General features: G+C 40.9%; 1 protein-coding gene across 3 annotated transcripts in view; it reads right to left on the reverse strand.

The window, feature by feature from the left end:
- Positions 1-19,393, reverse strand: part of csmd2 (CUB and Sushi multiple domains 2) — a 632,593-nt gene that overhangs the window by 504,476 nt on the left and 108,724 nt on the right. For all 3 annotated transcript variants that reach the window (XM_062962418.1, XM_062962417.1, XM_062962419.1), the window contains exon 3: positions 2,711-2,823. In XM_062962418.1, coding sequence (XP_062818488.1) covers positions 2,711-2,823 — 113 coding nt within the window. The remainder of the gene's footprint in view (positions 1-2,710; positions 2,824-19,393) is intronic.

Raw genomic sequence — 19,393 nt, forward strand, 5'->3', positions numbered from 1 at the left:
CTCTACTGTATTATTATGACACAGCAAACAAGATAGATATGCTGGATTTCGTATCACAAAATCACAAGTCAAACACTTCCCAAGTGTCTAGAACTATATGATGTACTTTCGGATGATGCGCACAGATCTCAGTAGGGTGACCTTTATTATTATTATTATTATTATTATTATTATTATTATTATTATTATTATTATTATTATTTTATTATGACACAGCAAATCTAGAGATTTTAGGTATTATCTTGGGTAGAAAATAATAGCATTTATAACTCATGTTTCCCCTTGTTTCATTGGGGTCCTGTCCCCCTAATCCCAGTGATTTTTTTTCATGTCAGGAGCAATTTGAGAAACTGCAAGCTGCTTCTGGTGTGAGAAAATTGGCCGTCTGCAAGGACGTTGCCCAGGGGATGTTTTTGATCTTTTAACCATCCTTGTGGGAGGCTTCTCTCATGTCCCCTCATGGAGCTGGAGCTGACAGAGGGAGCTCATCCACGCTCTCCGCGGGTTGGATTCGAACCAGCAACTTTCAGGTGAACAACTCAACCTTCAAGTCAGCAGTCCTGCTGGCACAAGGGTCTAACCCACTGCACCACCAGGGGCTCCATCCCAGTGAATGTAAAGGGCTGACTGCATCTTCTTAATAGTAATGGCAAGGAGAAGCTTTCACAAGCATCAATCAACTTGACGTCCACATTTCAAGAATGAAGTCTTACAGATTGTAAATTTCAGCAAGTTTTCCTTTTTGTTTTTTTTCACACTTCCATCCTTTCTTTTTTTTTTTTTGAAAAGGAATTAAGCACACAATACTGCAAAACTAACACTTTATACCATCTTGAATCCAGGCAGCTATCTTGTGATTTTTTTCCCCCTCTTTTACTATTACGGCAGGCTCCCACTTACACTTTTGTTCTCTTATTCTTCTTGAGAAACATGTAATTTGGCAGTTTTACCAACGCAGCACGCTTTTCATCGTTTCTTTTTTTGCTGGTGTAAGCAGTCAGCTTCAGGCCCGAATTCACCAAACTGCAAACCTGCATCTTCAAGGGGAGCATCACCTCACATAACACAAGCTGGATCCATACTCCCAGATCAGCCTTTTGACCATCTTCTATCAATTAAACTTTGGTTTGTTCATTCTCATCATGTCTATTATAGATGCCAAGTCACCATTTAGTTCCTTGGAATTCATAAAACTGAGTTTCAGCATACTGTATTTCTGTATTTGTAAGCCACCCCAAGTCCCCACGGGGAGATGGAGGCAGGGTATAAAAATAAAATTATTATTATTATTAATAATAATAATAATTGACAAATTTGAAGGAAAAGCTGATAAGGAGAAGACCTGGCTCTGGCTCACGAATGGGACCCTGAAGAAGGAGACAGAAGGCCTGATCCTTGCAGCCCAGGAGCAAGCCATCAGAACAAAGGCAATTCAGGCCAAGATCGAAAAATCAGCGGATGACCCAAAATGCAGACTGTGCAAGGAAGCTGACGAAACCATCAATCATATCCTCAGCTGCTGTAAGAAAATTGCACAGACAGACTACAAACAGAGGCACAACTATGTGGCCCAAATGATTCATTGGAACTTATGCCTCAAGTACCACCTCCCAGCAGCAAAGAACTGGTGGGATCACAAACCTGCAAAAGTATTGGAGAATGAGAACACAGAGATACTGTGGGACTTCCGAATGCAGACTAACAAAGTTCTGGATCACAACAACCCAGACATCACAGTTGTGAAAAAGAAAAAGGTTTGGATCATTGATGTCGCCATCCCAGGTTACAGTCGCATTGACGAAAAATAACAGGAAAAACTTAGCCGCTATCAGGACCTCAAGATTGAACTTCAAAGACTCTGGCAGAAACCAGTGCAGGTGGTCCCGGTGGTGATGGGCACATTGGGTGCCGTGCCAAAAGATCTCAGCCGGCATTTGGAAACAATAGACATTGACAAAATTACAATCTGCCAGCTGCAAAAGGCCACCCTGCTGGGATCTGCGCACATCATCCGAAAATCATCCAAAAATACATCACACAGTCCTAGACACTTGGGAAGTGTTCGACTTGTGATTTTGTGATACGAAATCCAGCATGTCTATCTTGTTTGCTGTGTCATAATAAAATAATAATAATGATAATAATAATATGACACAGCAAACAAGATAGACATGCTGGATTTCGTATCACAAAATCACAAGTCGAACACTTCCCAAGTGTCTAGGACTGTGTGATGTATTTTCGGATGATGTGCGCAGATCCCAGCCGCCCCGAGTCCCCATTGAGGAGATGGTGGTGGGGTATAAATAAAGTATTATTATTATTATTATTATTATTATTATTATTATTATTATTATTATTTTCAGATGTTGTGTGCAGATCCCAGTAGGGTGGCCTTTTGCAGTTTGCAGATGTGCCACCAGATGCTTCGCAAGCGCCTTTTGCTCTAACCGAGCCTATGGGAGACTATGGTTATGGGAGAGTATGTCATAAAGTATTTCATCCTCAAGCATCAATAGTCAGGGTGGAACAGCATCATGGATCCATGGGTCATATCAAAATCCATCATGTCCCATTCCATAGGACTTAGGAACATAGCATATGTCTCCAAGTACATGTTTCTTCATGAAAGTCAAAGGAGCTGTTATTCCACACAGAGAGTTGATACAGGTTTTAAATAAAGTTTTAATTTCACCAAAAGTGGACCTACCTTCGTAGCTTGCCTGAAATCCTTGCGCACTGACGGCATAGTCGCTGACAAGCCACAACGACAGCACCACTCCAGTGCTCACAATGGGAGGAGGCAGCTGGAAACCCGTTAACCTGGAAGAAAAATGGGAAAAGTCATGTTAAGGAATCCCATTTTAATCTCTTTTAAAAACTCATTTGACAAATAACCTCTCAGTAGGAGCTAGTAGTTGGGGCCGGGCTGTGGCGCAGCTGGCTAGTAACCAGCTGCTATAAATCACTACTGACCGAGAGGTCATGAGTTCGAAGCCCGGGTCGGGTTAAGCCTCCGACCATAAAAAAAAAAAAAATAGCCCCGGCTTGCTGTTGACCTAGCAGCCCCGAAAGACAGTTGCATCTGTCAAGTAGGGAAAATTTAGGTACGCTTTATGCGGGAGGCTAATTTAACTAATCTACAACACCATAAAACTGCTCATGAGGAAAAGAAGAGGAAGAACAGCCACCAATGGACGGTGAAGCAACAGCTCCCCCTGTGGCCGGAATCGTGAAGCTGGAAAGATGTTAAAAAAATGCCTCTGTGTCTGTCTAAAACTGAATGTTGTTTGTCTGTTGGCATTGAATGTTTGCCATATATGTGTTCATTGTAATCTGCCCTGAGTCCCCTTCGGGGTGAGAAGGGCGGAATATAAATATAAATACTGCAAATAAATAAATATATTTTTTTTTCCAGAATGAGGAATTCTTTACGCACACAGAATGGGACAGGGAAACTTTGGAAAAAAAAAGTCCCAGTTTGGACTAGAATACCCAGAATCCCCCATCCAGCATGACAAGAACATTCGCCACATTTAAAATATGCATTCACAAATGGATTTTGTCTCAAAATATATACACTCTGAAACATTCCCCATAGAGGTTTAAAGATGAGAGCTGCTTTAGGGCATTTGGGAAATATGAAAGTCAGTTCCTTCCTACCCACATTTCAGTTTGGGGAAGTGGAAATCCTGACAGTTCGAATTTGGATTTACAAAGACTGGATTTATTGAGCAAAAGCCCTATAAGCACCTTAAAGTATTGGGCATAGATTTTGGGTCTGCAGACTGTACTGGGCTAGACAGATAAATGATGTGTTAACATAGGCAGCAATGTATCAAAGTAAGCAAAAGACACCAGTCCAATTCTAAATTTCAGTTATTAATATATAGTCAGAAGCCCAACTAGAGTAGACCAATCTATCCCTTTATTTCCCACCTTTCTCCCAATCTGAGACTCAAATCATCCCATATATAAATAATTAATTATACTTGTGCATAAGTCAACCTTACGTATGTCGAGAGCAGGTTTGGGAGCCAAAATTATGAGGTTTGATACGTCTCATGGATATGTTATTAGATTTATACATGAATATAAAGAAGGCCAGGCTGTGGGACAGGCTGGTTAGCAGCCAGCTGCAATAAATCACTCTGACCAAGAAGTCATGAGTTTGAGGCCAGCCCATGTCAGGGTGAGCACCCGACAATTAAAAATAAAATATAGTCCATGCTCATTGTTGGCCTAAGCAACCCGAAAGATTGTTGCATCTATCAAGTAGGAAATTTAGGTACCGCTTATGTGGGGAGGCTAATTTATGACACCATCAAAATCACCCAGCCGCCGTTGGAATGAGGAAGTTGCAGTCATAGTGGATGATGAAGCAGCTGCTCCCCCTGTGGCCAAAATCAAGCATACCCTCAGGAAGCTGGAAGCTGGAGAAGGTTTAAATTGCCTCTATGTCTGTCTCTGTCTCTGTTCTATGTTATATGGCATTGAATGTTTGCCTTATATGTGTACAATGTGATCCGCCCTGAGTCTCCTTCGGGGTGAGAAGGGCGGAATATAAATACTGTAAATAAATAAATAAATAAATAAATAAATAAATAAATAAAGCATCTAACTGACTCAAGAGCTTGATCCAGTCATAACTGGAAATAGGCCTTAAGCCACATGAAATGGTTGCATGTACATGTCCCCCCAAGTTATCCGTTAACTTGTGGTGCCCTCAAGAATTTCATAGAGTTTTAGACAAGGTATCCTTCAGTGTTTTGCCATTGCCTTCCTCTGAAATATAGCCAAGTACCTAGTATTCTTTGACAATCTTCCCTCACAATATCAACCATGGCTGATCATGTTTAGCCTTGATGATCAGATAAAATCTGGGACCTCATTTTTGTTGCATGCCTTCAAGTCATTTTTGACTTATGCAAACCCTAAGATGAAGCCATCATGGTGGATCCCCAGATGTTTTTGGCCTACAACTCCAAGAAATCCCAGCCAGTTTACCAGCTGTTAGGATTTCTGGGAGTTGAAGGCCAAAACATCTGGGGGCCCACAGGTTGAGAACCACTGTGTTATAGCTCAGCCATCAGGATCTGGCCCTCCACAGGAGACGGAGTAGGACTCAGAGGCCAATTTGGATTTTGAGCCTCTCCGGTTTTGGATCAGAGCCCAATGACTTTGAAGGGGCCTGAAGTTGTGCTTCCAGAGGAACAACTAATTGGGGAACATTCCGATGTTAACTCAAGGCTGGATTCACAGGATAGGAGTCAAAGGGAAGTGCTGAGAAGAAGTAAACGTTTGGCTCTCAAGCGCTGTAATTAATAAACTTTCCCATGTGAAGCTGTGATTATCCTGGATCTCATTGAATGGTAGCCTTGAGTTTTCCTTAAAGGGACCTCGTTCTTTGTTTTTGTTGCGGTGTCAACATTGCCATTCTTGGGAGAATCATCTCCGTTCCTGTCTCTTGATCCTTGCCTTGTTCCCCTGACATTTCCAGGATATCCAGTTGGAGTTCGTGCCTTGTGACTCTCGAGTATACCTTGCCTTGTTACTCTTGTTTCCCTGCTTACCAAGGAATACCCTCCAGGTAGATTATAGCTGTCGTTTTGCTGTGTCTTGTCCCTGATTCCTGCAATTCCTGGATGCTTACTGACTTTGACTCTTTGCTGGAACTCTTTGAGTTCTAATTGTGGATTACAACTTTGAAAGACTTTGAAGAACTATCTTTTGGACTATTGTGGACGTTATATTATGGACTACTTACTCTATTGACTCTTTCCGCTGTTTGCTTGCATATATATATATATATATATATATATATATATATATCCCTCAATAAACTGCTTTGCTTGAACATCTGGCCTCAGTGTGGTTTTCAGAGTGCTCTCGAACCTTTGGGGTGCAACACACTGCTCTACATCTAAGAGAGTGCAATTTCCCAAGGATCACCAAATGGATTTCCATGACTGATCATGGATTGAACCCTGATTTCCAGAGTCAACACTCAAGCCATTACACCATGCTCAGGAACTGTGAATTGGTTCCATCTGTGGAACTTTCCTTAAGCAACCATAAAATTGATACTTCTATTCAATGATGATTGTTGAGTGACTCTCCTTCAGTGACTCAATGCCAAGAAAGTTCTGAAAACTTGGCCACACTCCCAAAGTGCAAAGTCACATGAAAGATTTAATCAGTATTTTTTAAAAATTTCTCCTTTGCGAACAGAGCAGCGCAATGGGTTGGCTCGAAATGCTTGACAAAGGCCAACTTGATACGTAAATTAAAGACAATAGCGAGTGACATTTTGCCGCTCTCTTATGCTCCCTCTGAGAATGACTTTTCTTCCAGCGCTAGATTGCAATTGTTAATTTTATTAGCACAGGTCTATTCAACAATAATTTCTGAACTGGCATTATGAGATCCCGGGTATTAATTCCCAGCTGTTCTATTGACATAGCTTAGAAATAGCTAATGTACATTTCTGATGAGCAATTACAGTTTTATCTTCTAATCCGGCTGTCTCTCACCTGGTTAAGGCAATTTATAAAATAGCTTCAAAGTTGGATTTTAGCTTAAAGGGAAAAGGCAAACTTTTTTTGCTCTTAGTTGTTCCATAAAATTCCATCTATTGAAAAACACACTTTTCTTCCTCAAACAAAATATTCATTTTTCCATGTTCTTGATGAGAACGCTCTCGTTTTCAAGACAATTGGACTCTGCATTGAGAAAATGGCCAAGTGCCACAAACTTTTTTTTCTTTTACAAAAAATTCAGGACTTTCATTGCAAAAATTGTTTGCATAACAATTGCTTTGTACAAAACAACATGTTTTCACAGAGAAGAATGGATTTCACACAAAAGACATAGACTGGAACCCTGGTAGGTCATTTTGTTGTTGTCGCTGTGTGCCTTCAAGTTGTTTCCAACTTATGGAGATCCTAACGCAACCATACCAGAGTTTTCTTGGCAAGACTGGTCTTTCATTCATTGTTTTTAAAAAAAACCCATGACTAATGATATATGGGTTTTTTTGTTAGTACAAAAAAGATGTAGCGGCAAATTCATAATGCATCGCTTCCTCTAAGGAACTTCCGTTTGAAAGAAAACTTTAGATCAGGATAATTTCAGAAAGATCCATATTATGGTTATCGGCATGCAAAGGGATTTTGTAGCACCTTAGAGTAACTGGGAAAATGGAGTTCATATCAAAAGCTTTCATAGATGAAATGTGCCTCCACACCAGTGGTTCCCAACTTTTTTTTGACCAGGGACCATTTTGACCAGGAACCACCCTCCAACATTAGGACAAATGGGTTGTGAGGTCTGTTGGAAGCTAGGTAAGTGGGGTTCATATATCTGTGGATAGTCCAGGGTGGGAGAAAGAGCTCTTGTCTGTTTGAGGCTAGTGTGAATATTGCAATTGGCCAGCTTGACTAGCATTTAATGGCCTTGCAGTTTCAAAGCCTGGGTGCTTCCTCCCTAGGGGCATCCTTGGTTGGGAGGTGTTAGCTGGCCCTGATTATTTCTTGTTTGGAATTCCCCTGTTTTCAGAGTGTTGCTCTTTATTTAGGCTTTTCCTTAATCCCTCCTTATTATACAACATTTTCGCTTATCCAATGCTTTTATTTTTCAATGATTGGTTGGGGGGGGGAGCCAAAATTCTGTTCGCCTACACTTGAAAATTACCTTGGGCCTGCCCTGTCTACACTGTAGAATAATAATAATAATAATAATAATAATAATAATAATAATAATAATAACAACTTTATTTTTATACCCCACCCCATCTCCCCGAAGGGACTCGGGGCGGCTTACATGGGGCCTTGCCCGATAAAACAATCAAATATCAAAACACAGCAATAAAACAATTATCCAATAGAAACATCAATCACAGTAAAAACAATAGTTAAAATCGACATAAAACACACAATATTAACACAGGAGACTAATTCATTGAACCCAGGCAAAGTGCAGAATGTGCCGAAATGGGCCGAAATGGGGAAGGTAATTTCACAGTAGAAATGGACAAAATGCAATGAAAGCGATTTGACATCACTTTAACTGCCATGGCTCATTATGATGGAATCACTGGAGTTGCTGTTTTACAAGGTCTCTAGCTTTCTCTTCCAAAGAGCGCTGGTGGTACATCAAACTACAAGTCTCAGCATTCCATAGCATTGTGCCTTGGCAAGTAAAGTGGTGTCAAACTGCATTTATTCTACAGTGTAGATGCATCCTTAGTCTACTTGCTGAGATGCATGGAGCGCAATGCCTAGGAACAGACCTGTATAGACAGTGTGTGAATAGCTATCTGCATTGAGGGGATGATGCCTTCGAAAAATCCTGCAAATCTCTTGGGAAGATAGACAAATGTCAGCGTTCTGGAAGAAGCAAAGACCACCAGCATTGAAGCCATGATCCTCTGCCATCAGCTTTGCTGAACCGAATGCCACGTTGTTCGAATGCCCCGTCACCATCTCCTGAAACAGCAACTTTACTTTCAACTCAAGAACAGGAAATTGAATGTCACTGGATAACAAAGAGATTTAAAGATGGGCTTAAAGCTAACCTTAGGACCAGGTGACCCACAAGTGTGTAGCTGGAAGTCAACTGTTATCAACAGTGCTAAAGCAGCTCAATGCGATGGAATCCTGGGAGTTGTAGTTTGGTGGCGCACAAGGTGAAAGACATTGTAAAACTATGACTTGCATTAATAACCCAATTGCCACTTTCAGTCTCCAATTCCACTCCCAACTTCTTAAACCATATGGACACAGTGCGTACCCGAAGTTTGAGTGCACCATAATCCCCAAAAGCTCCAGGAGGATTAGAAGCTGCCGCCACTAGTTTTCCCAAACCATATTTCCTAGAAAAGAGCTTCTTCTTCCTCTCCTTCCAGAAGGTGGGTCATGCCCCATTCTGGCCCAAGCTTTTGCAGATGCGCCAGAGGCTGGCACAATGTCCGGTGTGTTGTGTTCCAGAACTTTGTCAGTCATTATTATTATTATTATTATTATTATTATTATTATTATTATTACCTCCTTATCTTTCGGAAGAGCCTGAAAACTTGGCTTTTCCAACAGGCCGTTGGCGATTGATTTTTAAAGCTTGGGATCACCCAGTTGTCTATTTTATTTTATAGCATTTGTCACTCTGTTAGCCAGATATATTCTCCCTGTGTACTCCTTCCCTAGCATTGCAGTGGGACTACTGTCTCGGCTACCTACTTCTCCCCTAATTATAACTCGCACTACTCGCACTTTTGGCCCAGTTCATTTTAGGCTCTTTTCAGGATTTTATCAATGTATGATTTTTGTATATGCAATCTTATTTGTTTTTATTGATCTTTTTTTATATTGTGAGTTTTATATTGTCTGTTTCGCCTGGGCATGGCCTCATGTAAGCCGCTCCGAGTCCCTTCAGGGAGATGGGGTGGGTTATAAAAATAAAGTTATTATTATTATTATTATGGATTTTGAGGAGGCATGGATAAAGGGGGAAAGGGAGAAATGTGTCAGAAGGATGGTGCATCAAGCCAACCCTTGTCAGAACCACATTCCATCTGGAAATGAATGTTCTCGCTGCAAAAGACCATGCAGATCCGGAATAGGTCTCTACAGACACGTAAGGATGACTCTACTTTTGGAAGACAGTCATACTCAGTCACGAGTGATAGCCTATGAATGAATAACCATCCAAATGCAAACTTTCGGGTGTGTTGATGAAATGACATGCTCAATATTAGCAATGGTTATCAGGAGACAAAGACAGGAAGGGTAAGATGAGTAAACAATTGTATGAATGATGGGAAGTTACTGAGATGTAGTGAAGCTGGAAAAATGTTAAATGCCTCTGTGTCTGTCTATACTGTATGTTGTTTGTCTGTTGACATTGAATGTTTGCCATATATGTGTTCATTGTAATCCGCCCTGAGTCCCCTTCGGGGTGAGAAAGAAGGGCGGAATATAAATACTGTAAATAAATAAATAAATAAATTTTAGCTATCGCATCTCCTTTCTTGTTCTCAGATAACATCACACTACATTCCTATAACACAATTGCCATTATTAATGCAAACCCTGCCACTTCATCGCTGTATAAATCGTTTGCATTTCACACACACTCTTTGCAAGCACTTCACTCCATTCATCTGAGAAAGTTGACAATCTACATATCATTCTCTCAATTAGTCTCCAAGGTGCTATAAGATCCCTCTGTGTGCCGAAATTGCGGACTAACACGGCTGTGTTTCTGAATCCAATCATGATCATCATCACCTTGGAGAGCCTGCACCGGAGTTGCCCTAAAATGCTCTCTGTTTCGCTCATGATTCCACAAATGTTTCACTGGAGGATGAAATTTCACTCTGAATGTTTGCTTTGGGTGCAATCTTGGTGACAGCCCACTGAATCCAAGTCATTTTCTGTGTGTGAAGCAATACACGCCTGCCAGTCTGCCTTAGCAGATTATGACAATGGAAAGAGATCAAGTTTAGACGGATTGTGACAATTAACTGTTGGTATCTGAAAGGCATGGATAGTGCTGGTTAGTATTACGTTTATCCTCATTTTTGTTTGTACCCCACTTTTTTTCCTGAGTCTTCTGGGGAGTTACAAATTACAATTATTACAAAAGAGCTGAAAATATCCCCAAGTGCCAATAACGTAATAGAACTGAACTCTTAACAATATTAAAATAATTTAGAATGTGTACTTAAAGGGACTTTAAAAGCAGTCTAAATTGCATGGTTTTTAAGGAAATGGTTTTGCCTTAGAAGCCATTTCTTTAGATCTAAAAGGGTGTCAAAAATGTGTTTGTGTGTCGGAAAAAAGGAAGGAAAGAAGGAAAGAAAGAAGGAAGGAAGAGAAAGGAAGGAAGGAAGGAAGGAAGGAAGGAAGGAAGGAAGGAAGGAAGGAAGGAAGGATAGAAAAAAAGAAAAGAAGGAAGGAAGGAAGGAAGGAAGGAAGGAAGGAAGGAAGGAAGGAAGGAAGGAAAGAAAGAAAGAAAGAAAGAAAGAAAGAAAGAAAGAAAGAAAGAAAGAAAGAAAGAGAAGGAAGGAAGGAAAGAAGGAAGGAAGGAGGGAAAAGAAGGACAGGAAGACGGACCTGAAGGTTGGCAGTTTGAATCCGTGAGACAGGGTGAGCGCCCACCTGTCAACCCTAGCTCCTTTGCCAACCTAGCAATTTAAAAACATGCAAATGTGAGTAGATAAATAGGTACTGCTTTGGTAGGAAAAGGCAAAGAGATGCTCCAAGCAATCTTGCCATCCACATGACCAGCAGGTAACATTGCAGGCTCCTTGGCTTGAAAATTGAAAAAAAAAAAAACCCATCTCTCAGAGCCAGAAATGAGCACCGCCTTCAAAGCCGTAAATGAAATAAGTCTTTGCCTTTGTCTGTGTTGTATGTCTCATTGTATGTTTGTAAATAAGGCATTGAATGTTTGTCTTTGTTTGCTCTATGATACTGTAATCCACTCCGAGTCCCTCCAGGGAGAAGGGCAGTATATAAATAAAGTGTATTATTTGTCACACAGTAAGATAAGTACACAGCAAACAAGATCACAATGCTGGCTTTTGTTTGAATCACATGTCAGACACTTCCCAAGTGTCTAGGACTGTGTGTTGTACTGGTGAATAATGCATGCAGATCTGAGTAGGGTGGCTTTTTGCAGCTGACAGGTGGTCATTTTGTCAGTGCTGACTGTTAAGTGCAGGCCAAAGTCTTTAGGCACTGCACCTATTATTATTAATTATTATTATTATTAACACAATGACATTGTATGACACAGCAAACAAGATAGATATGCTGGATTTCGTATCACAAAATCACAAGTCAAACACTTCCCAAGTGTCTAGGACTGTGTGATGTATTTTCGGATGATGCGAGCAGATCCCAGTAGGGTGGCCTTTTGCAGTTGGCAGATCGTAATTTTGTCAATGTCTATTGTTTCCAAATACCGGCTGAGATCTTTTGGCACGGCACCCAGTGTGCCCATCACCACTGGGACCACCTGCACTGGTTTCTGCCAGAGTCTTTGAAGTTCAATCTTGAGGTCCTGATAGCGGCTAAGTTTTTCCTGTTGTTTTTCATCAATGCAACTGTCACCTGGGATGGCAACATCAATGATCCAAACTTTTTTCTTTTCCTAGCTGTGATGTCTGGTGTGTTGTGTTCCAGAACTTTGTCAGTCTGGATTCGGAAGTCCCACAGTATCTTTGTGTGCTCATTTTCCAATACTTTTGCAGGTTTGTGATCCCACCAGTTCTTTGCTGCTGGGAGGTGGGACTTGAGGCATAAGTTCCAATGGATCATTTGGGCCACATAGTTGTGCCTCTGTTTGTAGTCAGTCTGTGCGATTTTCTTACAGCAGCTGAAGATATGATCAATGGTTTCATCGGTTTCCTTGCATAGTCTGCATTTTGGGTCATCAGCTGATTTTTCGATCTTGGCCTTAATTGCATTTGTTCTGATGTCTTGCTCCTGGGCTGCAAGGATCAGGCCTTCTGTCTCCTTCTTCAGGGTCCCATTCGTGAGCCATAGCCAGATATTCTCCTTATCAACATTTCCTTCAATTTTGTCAAGGAACTTTCCATGCAAAGTTTTGTTGTGCCAGCTTTCAGCTCTAGTTTGTAGTGTGGTTTTCTTGTACTGGTTTTTTGTCTGCTGTGCGTTGAGGAGTTTCTGATTTTTTACTTCAATCAAAGCAGGTTCTTCACCAGGGCATGTTCTTCTTCTTTGACTGCTTGTTTTACTTGTAAGAGTCCTCTGCCCCCTGATCTTCTAGGGGGCAGAGGACTCTTACAAGAAATAATAATAATTACTTATTATAATTATTATTACTTTATTGTAATTATTATTTTATTATGACACAGCAAACAAGATAGACATGCTGGATTTCGTATAACAAAATCACAGGTCGAACACTTCCCAAGCGTCTAGGACTGTGTGATGTATTTTCAAATGATGCGTGCAGATCCCAGTAGGATGGCCTTTTGCAGTTGGCAGATCGTAATTTGGTCAATGTCTATTGTTTCCAAATGCCGGCTGAGATCTTTTGGCACGGCACCCAATGTGCCGATCACCACCGGGACCACCTTTATTACCACTTTATTGTAATTATTATTATTATTATTATTACAGTAGAGTCTCACTTATCCAACATAAACGAGCTGGCAGAATGTTGGATAAGCGAATATGTTGGATAATAAGGAGACATTAAGAAAAAGCCTATTAAACATCAAATTAGGTTATGATTTTACAAATGAAGCACCAAAACATCATGTTCGACAACAAATTTGGCAGAAAAAGTAGTTCAATACTCAGTAATGCTATGTAGTAATTACTGTATTTATGAATTTAGTACCAAAATATCACGATATATTGAAAACATTGACTACAAAAATGCGTTGGATAATCCAGAACGTTGGATAAGCGAGACTCTACTGTATTATTATTATTATTATTATTATTATTACTGTTCCTATGTCTAGCAAGAAGAGCTCCAAATTTAGGGGCAGTCACTGATAAGACCTATTTTATGTTCCCACTAGCCAATGCCATACCTGCCAAGGTGCTGAGTGGGGAAAAGGGCTCTCCTGTGTACCAAATCTCCGGGCCCAGCCAAGCTTACTCAGGGACTAAGAGGTCCTCAATAAATATAGGTTATTAAGCACAACTTAGTTCTACTTGATTTACCATTTTGCCAGGGAGCCTGCTTTCCCTCCCTCTTCTCTAGGGGAAAAAAATTAAATCCTAACGAGGAGACATATGCTGTTTCGAGATTCCATCAGAATTCTGCAAATAACATGCCAAGGGACCCCTGCCTGAACAAAGAGATCAGGCGCTCCATGCCTCGGTGGCTTTTAAGAGGAAATCTTGAGAGTCATTAACTGTGCCGTTATTTTTTTACAGTGTCTAAATACAATAATTTTGGGCTGCATTTTTATGACCCCTTCCAGCAAGTGTGGGGCAGCTCCCTCCCTCCCAAACCCAACAGCAGCTGCCAGAGAGAGGAGCCCAAACAAATGCCAGTTATTATTACGGCTTCCTGTAAAATAAACGGGTGCATTTCCTGGCATCTGTTTGCCACATGTAGGCACGAGGGAACCATCTGGGATGGAAACAGGTTGGGAGGGCATGGATAGGTACAGCAAAATAAAGCTGTTGGGTTAATATGTTCCCCATGGAAAAAGGCCTTTGGCATCTCTCAAGGCTGGGAATGTTTCGTCCTAGATTTCTGTTTCCAAGGATTGTGATGGTTTATTTATTTATTTATTTATTTATTTATAGTATTTATATTCCGCCCTTCTCACCCCGAAGGGGACTCAGGGCAGATCACATTGACATATATAAGGCAAACATTCAATGCCATATAAACACAGAACAGAGACAGAGACAGACAGAGAGGCAATTTAAACCTTCTCCAGCTTCCAGCTTCTTAAGGGTATTCTTGATTCTGGCCACAGGGGGAGCAGCTGCTTCATCATCCACTGTAATGGCAACTTCCTCATTCCAACGGCGGCTGGATGATTTTGATGGTGTTGCAAATTAGCCTCCCCACATAAGCGGTACCTAAATTTCCTACTTGATAGATACAACTATCTTTCGGGTTGCTTAGGTCAACAACGAACAGGGGCTATTTTTTATTTTAATTGTCGGATGCTCACCCCAACATGGGCTGGCCTCGAACCCATGACCTGGAAGGTAACATGGTACAAATCCATGTGTACATTGCAGAAATGTACATGGCACACAATTTTCCTCAGAAACAAAGAGGCTTTGCCCAGATAAAGACACCGCAATGAGAAAAAATTCAACTGCTGTGTTTCAAGACTTTTGCGACCATGTGAAAAATGATCTTTCTATGTATGGAACAATAAAGTTAAGCAACTTTTTAATTGTGTCGGAAGCAACATGAGAACATACTACAAGTTGCTTCTGGTGTGAGAGAATTGGCCGTCTACAGAGACGTTGCCCAGGGGATGCCTGGATGTGTTGCCATCCTAATGGGAGGCTTCTCTCATGTCCCCGCAAGCTAGAGCTGACAGATGGGAGCTCAATCCATCTCACGGATTCGAACCGGCAACATTCAGGTCAGCAACCCAACCTTTAGGTCAGCAGTCCAGCCAGCACAAGGGCTTAACCCATTGCGTCATCGCGGCTCACAAAATCCGTAATATTGCAAAAACATCCACATGGGTGGCTAAGATAGTGACACCTTGGCTTTCTGATGATTCAATATATGCTAACTATATTTCATGCATAAAATTAATATAAATGCGGAGTATAAATTTACCTTCAGCATACATTTTAAGGTGTATAGGAAACATCAATGAATGCTTGCTTTAAACTTGCATCCCATCTAATTTAACTAATTAACCACATCATAAATACTTCCAGCAGCGTGCAGAAAGTAATGAGGAAGTACTACCATCAAGGACTCGGTGTCCACAACAGCTTCCCCTGTGGCTGGAAGCACACCCTCATGAAGCTGGAAGCTGGAAAATGTTAAATTGCCTCTGTGTCTGTCTATGTGTCGTATGTCTAATGGCAATGAATATTTGCCATGTTTATGTGCATTGTGATCTGCCCTGAGTCCCCTTTGGGGTGGGAAGGGCAGAATATAAATACTGTAAATAAATAAACAAACAAATAAATACATAAATTGGATCCTATATCCACAGAAACAACCATCCACGGCTTGAAAATATTCCTGTAAATAAATAAATAAATTTATAGTAACCAAGTGGACACTTGCATCTTCCAAAAAAACTCCAATTTCACGGAGTCAGAGAAGCCAATATTCTTCTCAAAGACCATGCTTGTGAATTATAGTACATTTTCACCATGAACTGCTCAGAATTTCTAGAATTTTAGACGTTTGAGCTTTCATCGCAAATCCATATCGACATATCCTTCTCCTACCCATACACTTGTCCTATGTAACATATATTAATATGTCCATTGTAAGATAAATTTATGAATAGACATATAAAATGTGAGCAATGCTACTCACATAATCAGCATGAAGATGCTTTACATCCAAAAGCATACTTCACTCTATGAAACTATGTACAATAGCTTGTTTCTGTAGAATAATGAGTGCCATTGTTCTCCTTGTGTGCTTCAGAGCACATGCTAGCCACACTTAATCAAAGTAGGTTGAATATAACAAGGTCTCTTCTATACCAAAGGTGCTCATGAGTTGAGATGTTTCCATCATTTAACATCCTCCGAAGCTCCCATTAAAGCTGCCTAAAGCCCAGCTCTGAATACAAAGTTAGCAATATGATGGAGAGGCAGAGCAAAGGCACAATTCGCATCACGCTAATGACACAGAAAGCATCAAGGCAGCGAGGCATGAAAACCGACCCATGTTGGCATCCGCCATTCCTTATCAACAATACTTACAATTTCGTCCCCTGGACATAAATTCGTTTATATCAGGAGACGGGTTACTGAGGACATTTTGAGACAAACACCACCTCCTTCACTGCCTAAAAAAAGTGCAAACAGACCCATCAAGAACACTAGAAGGGGGAGAATTGGGTTTCATAAGTGGCAAAACTGACATGTAAGACATGAAGAGACATATGGATAGCTGTCACAATCTGTCACACAGTCAACTCCACTTGTAAACGGACCTGCAGAAGAGAAAACACAACCAGCTTTCAAGCATGCTACCTTTCATGGAGAAGTGACTGCATGGACTCCCTACATACACACACACACACAACCATGCACACACAAGAACATACAAATCAAAGACGTGCATCAAAGAACCAAACAGTAACTCCACTGGAAGAGGCCAAAGCACAGAAACTAGAGAAAGCTAAACTCCAAAATCAAAACAATAAATAAGGACCAGCACTCTGAAAACGGAAGAATTCCAGACAGGAATCAATCAGGGGCAGCTAATGACTCTGAACAAGGATTCCCCCAGGCCAAGAGGTGAAGCTTGGAAGACCATTTAATGCTAATGAAGGTGATTAATTACAACATTCACACTGGCATCCAACAAACAAGAGATCTTCCCCCCCACCCAGGAACTTCCACAGATATATACAGTAGAGTCTCACTTATCCAACATAAACGAGCCGGCAGAATGTTGGATAAGCGAATATGTTGGATAATAAAGAGGCATTAAGGAAAAGCCTATTAAATATCAAATTAGGTTATGATTTTACAAATGAAGCACCAAAACATCATGTTAGACAACAAATTTGGCAGAAAAAGTAGTTCAATACGCAGTAATGCTATGTAGTAATTACTGTATTTATGAATTCAGCACCAAAATATCACGATATATTGAAAACATTGACTACAAAAATGTGTTGGATAATCCAGAACGTTGGATAAGCGAGTGTTGGATACGTGAGACTCTACTGTACTGTGGTCAGAAGCAACTGAACAGATAAATGACAACATCAGGACCCTGGACAGATCACTGTGAGATTTTTCTGGCAGAACATAAACTCTGTTAACGTTAATGTTTTGTGAGCAACTGAAGATGTTTCTTGGACTCTAATTTTCATCTAAGCATAAAAAAAAAAAAACTTCAGGCTAACAACATCTGGAGAACATCATTTTTCCATGTCGTCTTATATATTCCCTGTTCTTGACTATCTGAAGATCCATCATCTTCCAGCAGATGAAGAAAGGAGCTTGAAGAGTTTTGAACTGCCCTTAAAGCAGTGGTTCTCAACATGGGGTCCCCAGATGCTTTTGGCCTTCAGCTTCCAGAAATCCTAATAGTTGGGAGTTGTAGACCAAAAACATCTGGGGACCCAAGGTTGAGAACCACTGCCTTAAAAAGAAATGTTCTCCCATTCCTTCACTTGTTTCCAAAAGGTGTCTCGCCTAAGCATGGAATGAAGAGCATGATGTCTTTGGAAGAGGATGATGTTAGTGAGTTTTGTTGTTATAGTGTGAAATATGAAATCAAATTGTATTCTGTTGGATTGTGCATCTGTGTTCCGGCAAGCTTTCCAGCAGCGCAGGAGTTAATTACAACAACAACAACAACAACAACAACAACAACAACAACAACTCTATATTGATTAGTCAATTTTGACCATATCAAAACATGTGAAACATACAAAACGTACACACTTACCCATACATACAGTAAAACCATGTAAAACCATGTATAGATACAAAGCATCCCGGCCTACTAGCCTGCCAACCCACTCCTAGGTATTTGTGCAAATACAGAATAAAAAGATTAAAATTAAAATTAATTATTCCCTTAAAGTAAGGTTTAAGCGGGGAGTTAATTACATACCAGCCCTGATTGATAGCCTGCAGGGCCAATGGGTCAAGACTTCTGTTTCAGTTTCAAATGTGTGGATGGAACATTCGTCATGAATAGTAGAATGTGGGATGCACTGATTAGAGACTCGGCTTGGTGAACGGATGTGCCATGCTTTTCCCTTGCTGGGGAACATGTGCCCGGAGAGTGCTGGTGTTTGGAGTTGTATATAGTCTTGTAAATAAAGCGTAGTACCGCTGGGATCAGCAGTAAATCTACGACTGAGGTGTCGTTTGTCAGTGCTACTTTTGGCCGGCTGTTTAAGTGGTCTGACTGATGAGAGAAGGTCATCTCTCCACCTGCCTCCTGCCCTGACAGATGACTAGTTTGACCCAGTATAGGAAATGCTGTTTCAAGTGGTCCTAAACAAAGCTCTGTATCTAATCCCCAAACTTACATTTCCATGCTAGATTGTTATTTTCAGAGTACCCTTTACGTCAATGTTTCACAAACTCCAATTCTCCAGGTATTTTGAACTTCAGGTCCCAAAAGCCGCAGACACCTTGGCCAATTGTCAAGCATTCCAGGCGCTGAAGTCCAAAAGACATGGAAAACCAGAGTTGGGTTATGTTCCAAGACCTCTTGACTATCAATTGGAGAGTCATCTGGGGACAAAAGTGCAATGCTTTCCTGCATTCTGGCTACAGTTTAAGGTCAGGTCCAGACACAGTCTGCTGCAATGCAATTGTGGTCCAAACTGAAATACTGCAGCCACTGACTCAGCACTGCCCAGTGACACAACAGAACAACAGAGTGTAATCTGACCCTATAAAACTTCAGAATTTGCCTTGGTAATTTGCTCTGACACACTGTCATCCTGAATAGTTAGGAGAGGTACCTATGACTGCCTGACAAGCGTCCCTCATGTCTGTCTACACAAGCCATCAACTTATGAAGAGACAACTGTCTGCATGTTGACAAAGGTGCAATGGCATCCATCAGCCCAAGCAGGATTACTTGAAGGGTAATATATTTATGGGCAGAGAGCAAGAGCTTTGGAAAGTGACGTCAACTGTCCCTGCGGCCACATGAGTGACATGGATAATGAAAGAGAGCTTTTAAGGGAACCTGGAGG

The sequence above is a fragment of the Anolis carolinensis genome, unplaced genomic scaffold (genome assembly GCF_035594765.1).
Source record: "Anolis carolinensis isolate JA03-04 unplaced genomic scaffold, rAnoCar3.1.pri scaffold_10, whole genome shotgun sequence".
NCBI classification, from domain to species: domain Eukaryota; kingdom Metazoa; phylum Chordata; class Lepidosauria; order Squamata; family Dactyloidae; genus Anolis; species Anolis carolinensis.